Genomic DNA, 17,423 nt, shown 5'->3' with positions numbered 1-17,423 from the left:
GATCAAAGTCACTCACGCTCAGAGTGCCAGCCCTCCCTGCAGCACTCCCCTCCCCTCACCCCACTCCCCCCCCCCCTGCCCCGGAAGCCTTACCAGAACTCGGCCATCGGCCCTGGGCTGCCGGGCCAGGCTCACCCCCATCCACTCATCATCCCGGTCTTCCCGGCAGGTCTTTCCGCAGGATGTTCCTCGATGGTTCCCTGGAGGGAGAAGAGAAAACCCAGTCCTGGGTGAGGGAAGGATGGTCTGCTGGCTGCTCTTCCAAGGGTAGTCTGCCACACTCCCCCAGATGTCTGTAACCAGCTCAGGAGGAAACAAGGACGCACAACGAAGTGTAAAATCAACTCCACCACTATGCACGCTGTGTGATTCAGCCAATGTTGTTCTCATAGCAAGACGTTCTTGATGGCGACGGTGCTCTGGCCTGTGTTCTGAAGCAAGCTCCTTAGTGTGTTAGGCACCAGTAACGAGCAGCAGGCCAACCAGGCATTGTGAGTGGCACCAAGGACACCTCTCCTTTCTGCTAAGGAGAATCATGGCAACGCTTCATTTAGAAATACTAACCCTCTGGATGGGAAAGGACTTTGGAGAAAGTGAGGACTTGGAATTATAATAAAACTAGAGGCCTGGTGCGTGAAATTTGTGCGTTGGCGGGGGTGGGGGTGGTCCCTCAGCCCGGCCTGCACCCTCTCCAATCTGGGACCCCTTGGGGGATGTCCGTCTCACAATCTGGAACCGCTGGCTCCTAACCGCTCGCCTGCCTGCCTGCCTGATCACCCCTAACCACTCTGCCTGCTGGCCTGATGCCCCTAACTGCTCCCCTGCAGGCCTGATCGCCCCTAACTGTCCTCCCCTGCCGGCCTGATCCCCTAACTGCTCCCCTGCCGGCCTGATCACCCCTAACTGCCTCTACCTCAGCCCCCACCACCGTGGCTTTGGCCAGAAGGACGTCCGGAAGATGTCTGGTCTAATTAGCATATTATCCTTTTATTAGTATAGGTAACTCCTACTTACTGAGTGCCTACTGCGTGCCAAGTACAATTCTGGATATCACCTCTATTACCTCACAATCTTCTCAAGGTAATACTGTGAGGTAGGAAGGTATCTTAGTCCTAGTGAGGAAACTGAGGCCAAAGAGGCTACGGGACATTCCCAATAAGTCCCAACTAGTAACTGGCAGAGCTGAGCTCTGAACCCAGGCCGACCCGTCTGATTTCACCGGATCCAAGTGAGCTTTTAAAAATATCCATTGATCATATCTTTCCCTACTTAAAACATAAATCCTAAAATTGATTTCAATGGCCTCTCCTTCATACACAGGATAACACCCTAACCCCTTCCCCCAGCCTGCTGGGCCCTGTGTGAGCAGCCCCAGCCTACCTTGCCGAACTCCTCCGCCTCCACTCTCTCCTGCTCGCCACTCCAGCAACACCACCCTGACTCTGTACCTGAACACGGCACATGCTCTCCTCTGCTTGGAGGTTCTGCCTCCCCACCTGCCCAGCTGACTGCTGTGCATCTTTCCCATCACGTGTAGATCACACACCACCTTCCCTCTGGTCTTCTTGCTCTCAAGTCTTGCTTTTTAATGTCTCTTTGGCCCACTAATCTATAAGGATGGCAGGATCTTTGTTTTTTTACTGGTATATCCTGGTGCTTAGAAAGTAATAGCTACTCCCTACATGGATGGATGGAAGGGAGGAAGGGAGGAAGGAAGGAAGGAAGGAAGGAAGGCCAGGCCGCCTGGGAAGAAAGAGGGAAGCATGAGGGTACAGAGCCCATTTCCACTTTGGCATGGATGGCACCCACCTCGAGCCATATCCAGTTCAGTGCATCTCCGGTCAGGGTTGGTATGGATGCGGCACTTAAACACAGCCCCCGGGGACTTCACTGACGTGCTGTACTTGGACTCGGCCTTTGGTGCGCCCACAAGGATCCTGCACATCGAGAAGAAAGGGCATTCTGTCACAACCCAGGACCAGGAAAGGAGAGGCTGATGGTTAAATTCATATCCAGTCACAGGCGGGCGATCTGAACGTTGACTGGAAAACCATACCTAGCATCGTACTGTGCTGGCGGGGCCAGGAGGGAGGGCCTCCCACAGAGAACCTGGTGGACTGTCTCCAGGCACATTTAGAACGTAAGTTTGGTTGGAAACAACATATAACCAACAAACAATGCTTATCCAGAATCTATTAAGAACTCATACAAGTTGAGAAGGAAAATACAGGTATCCAATACCATAATAGGCCAAAGACTTGAATAGATACTTGATGAAAGACCATAACCAACCGGCCAATAAACACATTAAAAGGTGCTCAACTATATTTGTTATCAGAGATATAACGAATGAGCTACCACTTCACACCTATGAGGAGGCTAAAACCAAAAAGACCGAAAATGCCAAGTGCTGGCAAGGAGCTGGAGCAACAGAAACCCTCCTACACTGCTGGTGGGAGTGTAAATCATTACAGCCACGTCGGAGAAAAATTCAATAGTTTCTAATAACGCCAAACATGTGCCTAGCCTAGGACCCAGTCATTCCATGTCTAGGAACATGCCCAACGGAAATGCAGGCACATGCCTACCAGGAGACAGGTCAAACGTGTTCACGGCTCAATATGTAATGGCCAAAATGGAAGAAACCCACAGGTCCATCAATGCTAGAATGGATAAGTTATGGTAGAGAAGTACAACAGAATTCTATACAGCCACAAAAATCAGTGAACATCATTCACCCGCAGCCACACGGATAAATCTTATAGAACACAGAGCAAAATGTGTCAAGGACTACAGTATACTCACTGACTCCGTTTACCTGAAGTTCAAAGTAGCTGAAATATAACTGTGGTGTTAGAGATCAAGATAATGGCTACCTTGGGGGAGGAGCAAGGGGGGGGGGGCTGTAGTGAGGGAGGCGGGGCTTGCTGTGTGCTCATGACGTTCTACTTTGCAACCTGAGCAGTGTTCACGCAAATTTACGATCATTCATTAGATTGTATATATGATATGGTCGCTCTCCCGGATGTATTAGACTTAAAAAATAATGACATGAATAAATAAGATACGTAGCCATACCATTTCTCTTCTGCGTTCCCCTCTCCCTCCACACCACAGACAACAGGCACATTTACGGGGACATAGGGAAGATGTCGGCATAACGTAGAATTACACATGCATCCAACTCAAACCAGAGATGGCGTCATCTCTGGGCAAGAATGAAGCTGTATGTCCTTCATCTTGAACCGAAAGCTGCCTTGGGAAGGGGCCGACCCCCGCAGAGCCCGTCCCTGCTGGAGGAAAAGGCAAGACATGCCAAGAAGACAGAAAAGACACATTTGGGCCTGTGTGGGCACAGGACACGGGGGGAACAGCAGCCAGTTCCCCTCCAGATGTTACGAAAACAATTATGACCTACAGTTTTATGCGTTGTTTCCGGAGAGCGGTCAGCCAAAGAGCTAGGGCAAAGAATACCAAACGGCAGCAATCAGGTACAGCCTGTGCTGAGCTAAGAGCCACTTGGAAAAGAACTTGTACGATGAGACTGTAAACAAAACCCACGCTGATGTTCCAGGAGTAGACAGCGCTAAGCCGCTCCTCGAGGCGAACTCGAGCTGCTCCGTATCTCTGGCAGCCTGGAAAGGGGGTGCAATTTCCCCCCGAAAGGTATTGGGCACATTGTGAAATTGATCACCTCCACTTACCTGGGAACAGAAAGCATTATCCATTAGGTCATCTGTGGAAAAGGCTGGTCGAGTAGAGGGAAGAATGGCCCCAGACAGCCTCCCTATGGACCCAGCTCCCCTCACTGCGTCCGGAAAGCCACCTTCATCTTAAGGTGCCGGACACTCATGCTTCAGCCCCACCCTGGCCTCAAGTGGTGCTGCTCCCCCCACCGACACCCCGGATGAGCAACAGAAGTCGGAGACCCTCAGACGGGCCTTCAGCAAGGCCGGCAGACATCACCAAGGACAGCCACACGAACACACTCAGACCCATGCTGTCAGGTTCATGGGAAGGCATGTGGGTCTCATCTTCATTGTCCCTGCCCCGACCCCTCAACATCCAGGGGGTGAAGGACCTCTGGGGATGCAAGGAGCCAGGGAGACCCGCCCCCCCGCCGCCCAGAGCACTTCCTTCATGATCAGCCCAGGACAGACTGTATTCGATTCTGTGCGGAATCAAGTCACACCCTGGGATGTGACGGGAGCCAGGCCCCCGACAGTAAGGGCACCCCAGCTGCCCCCCGGGGCCCTCCATAACACCCCAGGGAGCTGCCCCTCCCGCTCACCAGGGTGGGCCGGCTGGAACCCACAGCCCTCGGAAATGACAGCAGGCATTTTCCCAAACAGACCACCCGCCTCTGTCACCGCGCACGGGCCGTCTGGCCGGCTTTCTGCTGCTCTAACGCAAACGCACGATGACACACCAAATGCAACTCCAGGGAGAAGGTGGCCACGTGTAGGGATCAATTCTCTGCCCCGTCCTCCTCCCAGCTTCTGGGGCTGAGCTTAGAGCCACCAGCGCCAGGCAAGGGCTGCTCTCCATTAGGCCGGTCATGTTTTCACAGGTGAGAAGAATTAGCGGGTGGGCCCATCCAAGCAGCGGAAACACCCACGCCTTTCCACGCTGGGCAACCTACCGCGCCTCCTCCACTCGAAAACCCCGGGGGGACAGGGCTGGGTCTAAAAATTCCGACCAACTCCAAGTGTACATGAGCCCCGCCAATAAACGCCACTTGCGATTCATTTGGTAAAAATGACAAAAATTAAACACGGGGCGGGCTGCTTCTCGGGCGCATGCCCCCAAATGGCATTGGAACCCTGCACATGTCAGAGGGTGCCTCTGCTCCAAATGTGCAGACCGAACGAGACCCGCAGGTTACCCGAGCAGGAAGGGACGGACCCTGGGGAGCTCGATCCCAGGCACTGCTGCTCTCAGCCTGGATCGGAGGCTGAGAGGGGCAACATTTATATGGAACTCCAAAGGGGAGAAAGGGCCGGCCGAATTATTTTTTTCCTTCTCATCCAGTGGTTCTCAACCTCCTGGCCCTTTAAATACAGTTCCTCATGTTGTGACCCAACCAGAACATTATTTTCGTTGCTACGTCATAACAGTCATGTTGCTACTGTTGTGAATCGTCATGTAAATATCTGATATGCAGGATGGTCTCAGGCAACCCCTGGGAAAGGGTCGTTCGACCGCCAAAGGGGTCGCGACCCACAGGTTGAGAAGCGCTGTTCTAATCCCAAGGTACTTGGTGGTTCTAACAATAGCTGATCAAGAGCACTGAGCCCAGTGTGGCTCAGTGGTCGAGCACTGACCTATGAACCAGGAGGTCACTGTTCGATTCCTACTCAGGGAACATGCCAGGGTTGCGGGCTCAATCTCCAGTAGGGGGCATGCGGAAGGCAGCCCTTCAATGATTCCCTCTCATCTTGATGTTTCTGTCTCTCTCCCCACCTTACCCTTCCTCTCTGCAATCAATACAAAATTTATTTAAAAATAAATAAAATTAAATGTGTGTGTGTGTGTTTTTTAAAGCACTGGTAACAACCCTCTGGTTCAAACCCTTAATCTGCTGGTCAGATGAGAACATTTTTCCCAAATCCCGTGTCACGGAAAATGAAGCAAGAGATCGGGAGCGTGTGCACGCACACGTGTGCGCCCAGCTCACAGGGGTGGCACGGTGGAGCACGAGCTTGTATCTCCGTGTTTACAGAACATCGTGGCTTCTCCGCCTGGCGCTGCTCTTTACCTAGGCCGCCCGCCAGCAAGGCTGCGGCGGCAGGCCAGCCGATGAGCTTGTCTTTTCTGAAGTCAGTTCAGCTGGCTACTGGCCAGGCCGATCCCAAGAGATAGAGCGAGCGCAATGGCCCAGGGTTCAGGACAAGCCACTGAGAAGATGCCATCTGCTTGTTCTCATTATTCTCCGTTACAAAGAGACATCCCAGATATCTCCAGCATCCCCCCGAATCCTCCTTGTGACTCCTGACAAGACAATAAGACGTTTCTTTCCTTTGTACGGTTACCATACAAAAGGGCCTGAGTGTCCCCCACCCATGAATAAATCATCAGGCTGATTCTGATGATTTGCTCGAGACTCCCAGTGTGGTCCCCCGACCAGCAGCACGGAGAACATCTGGGAGCTTGATGGAAATGCAGACGCCCGGGCCGCGGCCCAGGCCCGCTTCATCGGAACGCGCATTCAAACAGGCTCTCCCTGTGATTTCCAGCCTGAGAAGGGCTATGTCACCCCCACCCCGATGACAAATAATCCTGTCCATTTGGAGCCGGCATGAACAGGTGACCCTTGAGAAGCGAGGCTTTCCTCCTATGCCATCCCCCGTTAAAGATGCACTCCAACCTCAAAGGCATTTAGGTCCTCTCGTTAACTCAGACGTCTACACCTCTAATTACGAGGACAACCGGCATGTGTCGGGCACGTGCGGTGCGCAGGTGCTGGGCGAGGCTCCTGATGGCAGAATCGCACTGAAGCTTCACAGCGACCCCATGGGAGGCACTCATATTCTCCCCCTTGCACAGATGGAGAAGCAGGTGGCCAGAGGCGGTCCCGGGACCAAGTGTGGTAAGATGCCAGGCTGTAACACGTGCCCTAGCAGTGCCCGCTGCCCAATTCTGCGCATCCCACATCAGCCAGGAGGAGGAAAGGGGAACCAACAGGTGCCAAGTGCCCCCTGCAGTGCCCGCTGGTCACCCCGGTGACCTGCCTGAAAAAGCCCAGGTGAGGCCCACCGGTGAGAACTTTGATGGGGAAGCTTTTTCATGCCCAAGGGCAGACTGGCGTGGGGACAGAAAGAAGGCTTTCTCCTCCCCATCAAGGCTGAACTTCCGGCACCTTCTCTTGCTTTTCTAAAACGCGTACATGGCTGGCATGGTGCTGCCCGGAGGTTCGTGCCTCTCAGTGAGTAGTGCACGCACCAATTTAAAAATGTGGGCCCATCTGTTTGTCTGCCAGCACCAGTCAGGCTCGCAGGGTGTCTGAGTATCTGCTCGGGTCACTCCTGTCGGGCAGCCCCTCTATGCATTTTACACGGAGATGGCGGGGGAGTGGGCTGGCAGGTGGCAGGGCTGGATTCGAACCCGGGGCATCCAGGGCACAGTCTTTCCAATGCCCCACACTCCCTCCTGTTGCAGCCGTTTCGATGCCCTGGGTTTTTCCAACATGGCCACTTCCTCGGTTGGCCTGTGTGGGGTCCAGCTGGCGACAAAGGCTCCAGTGCAGCCGCCCATCCTGCTCCGAACCCGTCCCTCACATCCTGAGAGCGAACTGCAGGTCTGTTCCCTGGATAGCAGGTGGCAGAGAAGGGCTGAGCCCCAGCTGCCTCCTGGGGAAGGCGCGGAACGGGCAGTGACTCAAAGGCTCCCTCCCTCCCCACAAATGCCACGGCCGCACTTCTGCGGGCGAAATTACAGCCAGATCTAGGACAGCAACTGGGGATTCAAAACCTTAAACCCATTAGGGTTGCTTTCATGCATTTGATCCCAAAGCCAACGCTTCCCCAGGGACCCACGTGGCAGGCAGAATTCAATCGCTGTGCTCACCGCACCGCACGGAAACCCCAGGAATCCCTCCGCCCCCTTAATCAACGGAAAACAGACTTGAGCAGAGGGAGCACCACCTCGGACCGGACCTCCCAGAGGGAGAGACTGCCTTGGGCCAGCGCTTGCCAACCCGAGGTGAGGAACCTGAAAACCTCCGAGGCGCCTCTTTTTACATCCGAGGACCCCAAGGCTCCGGGTTTAAGCAGGACATACCAACTGCTTTTAGGAGTTTTAACCTAGTAGCGCCCCCTGAATGCTAAGCTCCAAGGGCAAGTGACTCAGGGTGGTGAGCAGCACAGGGGTAACACGGGATCCAGTGCTGCCGCTGCCACTGATACGCTGTGTGACCTCAGGCAAGTTCCTTAACCACCCTGAGCCTCCGTCTTCTTCCTCCGTAAAACAGAAGGGAAATGTGCCTCATAAGCGTTCTTATAAGGTGTGAGCAAGATAGTGTTTATTAAGCACCCAGGACTGCGCTTGGTACAAAGGGTACAGTCAAAGAAGCGTCAGAATGCTGGACAGCTGGTCAAAAACCTTGGCACCCAACTCATCCCAGCTCCACCTCCTGGCAGCCCCAGGCGCTCACAGAGCCTCCGTCCCTTTTCTCGTGTGCGGGCAGAAATGTATTCAGACCGTCAGCTGAGATCACAGAAATCCAGGGATGGCGAGGGCACTCTCACCACTGGCAGCAGATTGTGAAAGTAGCCAGGATCCTCCACCCTTCCTGTTCCCAGGCCCTTTTCAATGTGACTCTGCAGCTCCTTCCATCAAGAGGTGAAGTTCTGCCCTGGCCGGTTTGGCTCGGTGGATAGAGTGTCGGCCTGTGGACTGAAGGGTCCCGGGTTCAATTTCAGTCGAGGGCACATGCCTGGGTTGCGGGCTCGATTCTTAGTGGGGGGCGTGCAGGAGGCAGCCGGTGGATGATTCTCTCTCATCATTAATGTTTCTCTTTCCCCCTCAGCTTTCGTTGATATTAATATAAAAATTTTTTTAAAAAAAAAAGAAGAGCTGGAGTCTGTTTCCCCTCCTTGGGAACGTGGGCTGGCTCTGAACTTGCACTGGCCAACAGAACGTGACAGGAGGAACAGCCCAGGCTCCAAGAGACCAGGCACACCCCGAGTGCCCTCCTGGCACCCTGCCCAGCCACCACGTGTACAAGCCCAGGCTGCTGGTGGCTGGCACACTCAGCCATCCCAGGGGAAGCCATCCTAGACTCGCAGGCCAACCAGCCCGCCCAGAAGCTGACAGCAGATGCATTGTGAGCCCAGCGGAGAACGTAAGAACCACCCAGCTGAACCCAGTCTCAACTGCCAATCACAGAATCATGAGCTCATAAATGGTGACTGGTTTAAGCCCCTGAGTGGTAAGGTGGCTTGTTCTGCAGCAATACTGCGGTAATAGAAAACAGACACACCATCAGGCTAGGGCATGCCACCCCTGAAGAGAACTAGACGGTGGTACCTCCACCGCCTACCCACTGCTCCTGGGTCCAACCCAAGTATCCGACTCTGCAGCTCAGAGCTGTGGCTAGTGCTCCTCTATCTTCCCCATCGCCTTTCCTTCCCACAAAGGAATCTCATTGCCAACCTGGGCTACAAGATGCCATTAAAGACCATCATGCCTGTGGCAGCACTTGACTCCTTGTCCATGCTCAGAAAATACTGTCTGATGGAATCGTGCATTTTGACTTCTTAAAGTCGTCATGCAACTCCCCTGAAAGCAAGTGATCTCTGAGAAAACTGCGGCTGCTTTGAATAAACGTGAAAAATTTTCCCAGGACAAATCACAACAGGAGTTATCAGGAGGCGGCTGTTTCCGGACCAGCAGCAGGTCCCCAGGGAACCAGCTGGCTGGAGCCCGGCCCTTCGCACCCTGGCACTCAGGGCTGGGAGTGACTGGCTGAGAAAAGTCTGTCCTCTTGCCTTGGATGGGTCTCGCCTGGACAACCCAGCTGCCTCTGCCCCGGCCAGTTCAGCACCAGCTCGGAAAACAGCACCCTCACCAGTGCGGGGATCTTCAGGGGAACCCCCAGGAAACCCCCAAGGGGCGCTCTCTGGGTCCTCTTCCACGTTGGGCCTCATAAAGGCATCACCCCTTCCCGAGAGCTTGAGACAGCAGGCTCTTCGGGGCCAGTAAGAACCAGGAACCAGACCTGAAAGTGTTGCTTCCAGCAAACCCAGATGGGGAGGCGGGGCCACGCCCGCGCCCGAGAGTCAGCTGGGCACAGAGGACTCAGCCAAGAGGCGATGCGGAGGCATAAATATATGTCTCCTCACTAAACTGGGGCAGCAAGGCCCCTGATCCCTCAAGGTGATGCCTTCCCAGGAGTCTCTCTTCTGCCCCCTGAGCCACCTGTGCCTGCCCGAGGACAAGCCTCTCCCCGTCGGAGCCCACAGCTTACGTTTTCCCTGAGACGCAAGACTAGAACCCACCACCTTCTCACCCATCAGACTGGGAGCGGATTCTTCATTCCTGAATCCCTGCCCCTTAGCACGGAGCCCGCACTCCGATGTCCGGTGGCTGGAAGAAGAATTCCGCCGCGTGGGCTGCCCACTCTTCATTTTCACTTAGATTTAAGCCCCTCTGTTTCCGTCTTAATACTCAAATACATCGAGGGATTGGTTTTTCTTTTACTTATTGTCACCTTGGATCTTTGTCTAGCCCTTTAAGACTTAAGCCGTTGCTCTAAACCAGCACCACCAGCCGAACTTTCTGCGGTGATGAATATATGCTCCTCTGCGTTCGACCCCAAACGGAGGCCGCCGGCCACATGTGAGCACTGAGCCCTTGCCATGTGGCTAGTACGACTGAGGAACTGGGTTCCTCGTTTTCTTTGGTTGGAACTGATTTTACTTTAAAATCACAATATATCCGGCAACTGGCAGCTGTATTGGCAGGGCGGCAGGCATGCCTAGCGTGTTCTTTGAAAGCTCAGCCCTAAGGCAAAGTGAGGATGTTATGTGCTCCTTGGCTCTGGACTGTCTCCCTCTCTGAATGACGCTCTGACAACCTCAACAAAGCAAAAAGCCGGCTCGTCTTCCACTTCCAAGCCCTCGCTCTGTGCCCGGGCACAGCCGTCTAGCTGTGTCCTGGGAGATGGGGCAGGAAGCACGTGGCCAGAAAGGAAGCCAGTGCACCCAACCAACTCCAGGGCGTCTGGGGCGGAGGGGAGGGGAGGGGAGGGGTGTGGGAGACCCACTCTGGGGGCTGGACGCCAGCCGGGCTGCTTTTATTTATATCACAGGGTGTTACAGTTGTCTGTCCTGCAGCTGAGGAACCCACCCATGTCTACGGGAAAGGGACAGAAGTCAGCTTTGTCCGTGTCCCCTGGCACCTACTGCTGGTGTTCAAGGGGTGCAAGAAGACTGGGGGGTGGGAGATAGACCAGAGGCAGCTGTCCCTGCACAGGGGGACACCCTTGGATGACTCTGCAAAGGAGGAAACTGAGTCACTTGCAGGTTTGCATCCAAACGGATACAAGTGACACCTTTAACACAGCCCAGGATATTCTGGTCCCCGGGCCATTGGGACAGCTCCCGCTGCCTAGAGCATGGCGACAGAGGGACCACTCAAGCCAGGCATGTGGAGAGAGGAGGGGTCTGGGCTCTGCTCCAATGCACTGCGACTGCAGAAGCTGGCCTCAGTTCCCAGGGCTTGGAAAAGCAAGGTCATACTCATACGCCCTCTCCTACAGAGATTTAGGACCTTCTGGCCCGTGATAATTTGAAAAGAACTGGTAGGAATGCTCATTATGGGGTTGAGGAAGCAGGGCTAGTTCTGACAGCACACACAGCTCTGTGATGTGCAGCTAGGGTCTCTTAGCCCCACGACCCCTCAGCTCTGCCCCTGCAGAGCCCACGCTGCCCTGTGCCCGAGTCCTATCCCTGCCCCTCCAGCTCCAGCACATTCTTCTCACTCCTTATCCTACATACAGCCATTCCTGCTCCCTCAGCGACTTACACCCATTCCTGCTCCCTCACCCTACATACAGCCATTCCTGCTCCCTCAGCGACTTACACCCATTCCTGCTCCCTCACCTACATACACCCAATCCTGCTCCCTCACCCTACATACAGCCAATCCTGCTCCCTCATCTACTTACACCCAATCCTGCTCCCTCACCTACACACACCCAATCCTGCTCCCTCACCTACATACACCCAATCCTGCTCCCTCACCTACATACAGCCATTCCTGCTCCCTCACCTATATACACCCAATCCTCCTCCCTCACCTACATACACCCAACCCTGCTCCCTCACCCTACATACAGCCATTCCTGCTCCCTCACCTACACACAGCCATTCCTGCTCCCTCACCTACACACAGCCATTCCTGCTCCCTCACCTACACACAGCCATTCCTGCTCCCTCATCTACTTACACCCATTCCTGCTCCCACACCTATATACACCCAATCCTCCTCCCTCACCCTACATACACCCAATCCTCCTCCCTCACCTACATACACCCAACCCTGCTCCCTCACCCTACATACAGCCATTCCTGCTCCCTCACCTACACACAGCCATTCCTGCTCCCTCACCTACATACAGCCATTCCTGCTCCCTCAGCGACTTACACCCATTCCTGCTCCCTCACCTACATACACCCAATCCTGCTCCCTCACCTACACACACCCAATCCTGCTCCCTCACCTACACATACCCAATCCTGCTCCCTGATCTACTTACACCCATTCCTACTCCCTCACCTATATACACCCATTCCTCCTCCCTCACCTACATACACCCAACCCTGCTCCCTCACCTACATACACCCAATCCTGCTCCCTCACCTACATACACCCAACCCTGCTCCCTCACCTATATACACCCAATCCTCCTCCCTCACCTACATACACCCAACCCTGCTCCCTCACCCTACATACACCCAATACTGCTCCCTCACCTACACACAGCCATTCCTGCTCCCTCACCTACATACAGCCAATCCTGCTCCCTCATCTACATACACCCAATCCTGCTCCCTCACCTACATACACCCATTCCTGTTCCCTCACCTACATACAGCCAATCCTGCTCCCTCACCTACATACACCCAATCCTGCTCCCTCATCTACATACAGCCAATCCTGCTCCCTCACCTACATACACCCAATCCTGCTCCCTCACCTACATACACCCAATCCTGCTGCCTCACCCTACATACACCCAATCCTGCTCCCTCACCCTACACACACCCAATCCTGCTCCCTCACCTACATACACCCAATCCTGCTCCCTCACCTACATACACCCATTCCTGCTCCCTCACCTACATACACCCATTCCTGCTCCCTCACCTACATACACCCAACCCTGCTCCCTCACCTACATACACCCACTCCTGCTCCCTCACCTACATACACCCAATCCTGCTCCCTCACCTACATACACCCAATCCTGCTCCCTCACCTACATACACCCACTCCTGCTCCCTCACCCTACATACAACCAATATTGAATTAAGAAGCTAAGGAGCACCCTCACTGGTTTGGCTCAGCGGATATTGCGATGGCTTGCAGACTGAAGGGTCCCAGGTTCGATTCCAGTCAAGGGCACATGCTCAGGTTGCGGCTTGGTCCCCAGTAGGGGGCGTGCCGAAGGCAGCTGGTCAATGATTCTCTCTCATCGTTGATGCTTCTATCTCTACCTCTCCCTTCCTCTCTGAAATCAATAAAAATATATTTTTTTTAAAAAAAGCAGCTAAGGAGCAATTTCCTCTCAAGAAGACAAACCCTACATACAAGGCTTAATCAACAGTTGCCTCCTTTGCCTTTCAGTTTCACTGGATCACTTTTCTCTTTCATGCCCGTCACTTACCCTCACACCCACTGTGACTATGTGGGATCGTTTTCAGTCCCCTCCTATGGATGGCTATGCCTGTGTATTGCCCCAGAGCAGCCATTTTTGGTCAGAACTCCAAAACTCCAGTACCAAGTAAGTGAATGCATTTCTCTCAAGTATACACTTTCGCTTCCCTGGCACTTTGGAAATGCATAGAAAATGACTCAAAATCGCCCTTCCTCTCTCACCCAGCAAGTCTAAGCCCAGGAACATATCCAAAGGAAATAATTAAGCCGCAAAACTTTAGTTACAAGGGTGTTTACCCCTGCTGTTGTTTATCATTGTGAATAACTGGAAACAACTTACAGGTCCCTCAAGCAGGGCTAAAAGATCCAGAGCCCAGGGACTACCTGGTAGGAGAGACCGACAATCAGTCACTAAGTCAAGCAACCAACCCCAGAGCTGAAAGTTAAGGCAGAGGTCTTGGGTTGGCCTCATGTCTGCAGGGCCTGAATCTTATACATTGAGGGTGACATCATGAATTCTGAATGAAGAAAGTTCACCCAGAATTACGAGCAAAAAAGAAGGCCCAGGTTCCCGGCATGAGCCTGTGTGAGTGAGAAGCCTTTGGTGGGATTTTCATTAGCCTGGTGGTAAGTCCAGCCTCTAGGACAGAGGTTCTCAACCTGTGGGTCGCGACCCCTTGGGCGGTAGAACGACCCTTTCACAGGGGTCGCCTAAGACCATCCTGCATATCAGATATTTACATGACGATTCATAACAGCAGCAACATGACAGGAAGTGGCAATGAAAATAATTGTATGGTTGGGCCACACCATGAGGAACTGTATTTAAAGGGCCAGAAGGTTGAGAACCACTGCTCTAGGAGAAGGTGAAAGAAGGCGATGTTGGTAGCGGTTTCTTGCTTCAGAGGCCACAGTTTGCCAAGACTGGGCAGCGCAGTCAGCAGGGAGTCCCATTCAAGGTCTAAGACAAAGACTGTCTAAGATAAACCCAAGTCAGGGGGGGGAGGGAGGGAGGGAGGAAACGAGCTGCTTTAAAAAGATTTCAGGTTAGTTGGTACCCGAAGCAGCACACTCAATATCCGAAGCAGAGAGGGCACTTCGGGGACCAGCAGCCCGGCTGTGGGTGGGTTCGCACTGACCCCTGAAATATCTGACCCCCATCTCCACTGGCACCAAGGCCGTGCACCAGCGTTACCGCCCTCTGCCCTTTACTCGGGTGCTGAGTTGAAAGCCAGACCAGCACTTCCTGCACTTGTCCAGTGTATCCACATCACATCGCTTTTCTCCCTCCCCTATTTAAAACAAAGCAGGCTCAGCTCTCTCCACCTGTCAGATCAGCTCTGGGTTCCTCCCTGTTCCTCCCCAGCTCAGCAGCGTAGACCTGTGGCCCATCCAAATCCAGGTGAGAGGGCCTTTCACCTCTCCCAATACCTGAGCCGTTTAAAGAGCTTGAGGAGCTCGGAGCGCACAAGCCCGCACCCACACAGTGCCCCAGAGCCCTGGCCCGCCTCTCGGCAGAAGCACCCTGCCCAGAGAAGCCCTTCTATTTCTGACAGCCCTCTCCACACGCTCCGTGCCAAGGGCGCAGTCCAGGAGGCCCGTGCGGTATTTGGGGTGTGCTCTCTCTCCCACGGCTTCTGCCCAGGCTGCATTCTCTACCACAGCCAAGTGCCCGCGGACTCTGAGTGTGGAGGAGGCCGTGGAAGAGGTGCCCAGCCTGCTTTGCTCTCTAAAGAGTATTGGCAAGTGCAGGGAAAGGCAGCCTGGCCTTACACTCCGCACCTGGGGTGGCCGGCAGGGAGGGAGATGTGAAACCGGACAGGAGCGACACACGGACTTTAGACACAGTTTCTCTCGGAGGCAGCTCTTTAAACAGCATGATGGTTAGTGGGCTGGCTGGTCACAGAGTCCCCAGTTTTCCAGGAATTCGTGAGGGCTTGACCTGCAAATCCAGCCTTTTCCATCAGCCTCTGACCAATTCGGACCAGGGACTCTCCGGGAGAACTACATGGGGAGCACACGCCACTAACCTTGCCCTCCCAGCCTGCACTAGCTAAGCATGCTCACAGTGGGGACACACCATGGTCACCTGGGCCCCCATCAGGGCATGACCTTGAACAGGGGGACGATCCCTGGGCCTAACTGGGATGAAGAGGTGACTGTGTGGCTGCTACATTCCCTCTTGTGCAGGGAAAATGGTGAGGGAGGGACCAGCCACTCCTCTAGCCTCGCTCAGGGGCTGTACTCTCAGCTCGGCACCCCTTAGCTGGGGGTGCTGAACCCAGGAGAGCTCTCCACTCCTTGGGACTCTTAGGGGGCAACTGGCCTCCTCGACCTCTACAGAACCACATCCCCCTGAGACTTCTGGTGCTGTGTCCAGGCCAGATGACCGCTGTGAAAAGAGGCCAGGCCACCCTGGAACTTACCCACCAGCCCTCCTGTCCTTGTCACGGGGGTCCTGGACCATCCTCCTTTCCTGCACCCGGGACCCTGTCAGCTCACTCCGCAGAGGGCCTGGTAAGGGAGGAGGGGGCCTCTTGGCTCCTATGTGCCCCCTGGGGTCTCAGACACTCAGGCCTCTGGGAGACCCCTCCCCACCCCAGCCCCTCAACACGGGCGCACACGGCCTACTGCCCTCACTTCGCGGGGTTACTCCGCTTTCTGTGCGCGATGGCGCGGGACAGGCTTGAAGCCGGGGAGAGGTGGATGGGGTGTCACCAAGAGTTGCCCGAAACTGTGGTGCCGGAGCCGAGCCCTGCTGCGTTGGGGATGCAAGCCGGCCGGCGGAGGGCAGAGGCGCCAGTTACTTTGCGAGGAGAGAGTTAAGTTGAGTCTGGCTGGGAGGCCGAGGGCGGCTCTCCCCGCACACTCCAGGCTGGGACCCCGGGAAGCGCCCGGCCCGGCCCGGCTCCCTCCCACCCCGGGCGCCACCGGGCAGTCCAGGGGACCCGGGACCGGCGCCCGCCCGCCCTCCTCGCCTCCCTCCGCGGCCGCGCCGCGCGCAGCGGAGACATTTAAATCTCCCCCTCGGGACGGCGGGCGTGGAGAGGCCGGAAAGGCGGCGGCGGCCGGCCGGGGGGCCGAGGCTGGGGCGGCGGCCGGCGGGCTCGGGGAGCCGCGAGGACACTCACCAGCGCGTGTTGTCGTGGACGTGCTCCAGCACCGCGTACCCGAAGAAGGAGCCGGCGGTGCCCTGGAAGCGCACGGGGCGCTGCGGGTCCAGGTTGTAGGCGCCGGCGGGGGTTCCCGCGGCCACCAGCGCCAGGAGCAGCGCGCGGAGCCCCCCGGCGCCCCTCCGCGCCGCCGGGCCGCCCATCCTCAGCCGACACCGCCCTCCCGGTGCCCGGCGAGCGGGGCGCAGAGCGCGCCGGCGGCGGGGTCCGGACGGCCGGAGGCTCCCGGGGCGGGAGCTGTGCGCTCGGACGCCGGGGAGGTGCGGCGCGGGGCCGGGGCGGTGGGCCGAGCGGGCGCGGAAGGCGAGCACACGGGCGGCCGGAGCGGGCGGCGTCCTCGGTCCGGCCGAGAAGTCTGCGCGCTCGCACGAGCGGGTCCCGGGCCCGGCGGCTCTGGACGGCGGAGAGGCGCGCCCGCCGAGTGGGCGGCGGGACGGCGGGACGGCGCGGCAGCGCCCCCTGCGGGCCGCGGGTGCCCTCGCACCTCCGGGCGGAGATGGCCGGGAAGGCCGCCAGGCGCCTGGGCTGCCCCACCTCCCCGCCGCGCCCTGGGAGGCGACCCTGATCCTCTCCGCGGCGGCGAGCGGTGCTCCGCCCGCCCTCCTGGGTCTCTGGTTGTCTCTCGTGCCCTCTCAGCCTCACGCTCACACCAGGACCACAGGAAGCCGGGGAAGGATGGAGTGTGTTCTCCAGCCTTGCCATCTGCCGCCCCTCACCCAGCGGTGAGAGAACCTGCAAGAGGCAAGCACCATAACCGCCAGCTGTTACTGATGATAACAGTAGCCACGTGGGAGTGAGAAGAGGACCCCCCCCCCCCCCGCCCCACACACACACACACCCAGTTATACTCAACTGGTCTGCACCGTCCAT

At 56.0% G+C, this 17,423-nt stretch overlaps 1 protein-coding gene across 1 annotated transcript in view; it reads right to left on the bottom strand.

Moving 5' to 3' along the window:
• Positions 1-17,039, bottom strand: part of ITGA9 (integrin subunit alpha 9) — a 261,202-nt gene extending 244,163 nt beyond the window's left edge. Inside the window, exons 1-3 of the mRNA XM_059664393.1 lie at positions 16,512-17,039; positions 1,810-1,937; positions 94-200 (exon numbers count right to left, since the gene is read on the bottom strand). Of these exons, the coding sequence (XP_059520376.1) occupies positions 94-200; positions 1,810-1,937; positions 16,512-16,696 (420 nt within the window). The 5' untranslated portion in view covers positions 16,697-17,039. The remainder of the gene's footprint in view (positions 1-93; positions 201-1,809; positions 1,938-16,511) is intronic.
• Positions 17,040-17,423: the final 384 nt, after the last annotated feature.

Source organism: Myotis daubentonii, chromosome 14 (genome assembly GCF_963259705.1).
Source record: "Myotis daubentonii chromosome 14, mMyoDau2.1, whole genome shotgun sequence".
NCBI lineage: Eukaryota > Metazoa > Chordata > Mammalia > Chiroptera > Vespertilionidae > Myotis > Myotis daubentonii.
This window is presented reverse-complemented; position numbering and strand designations above follow the sequence as displayed.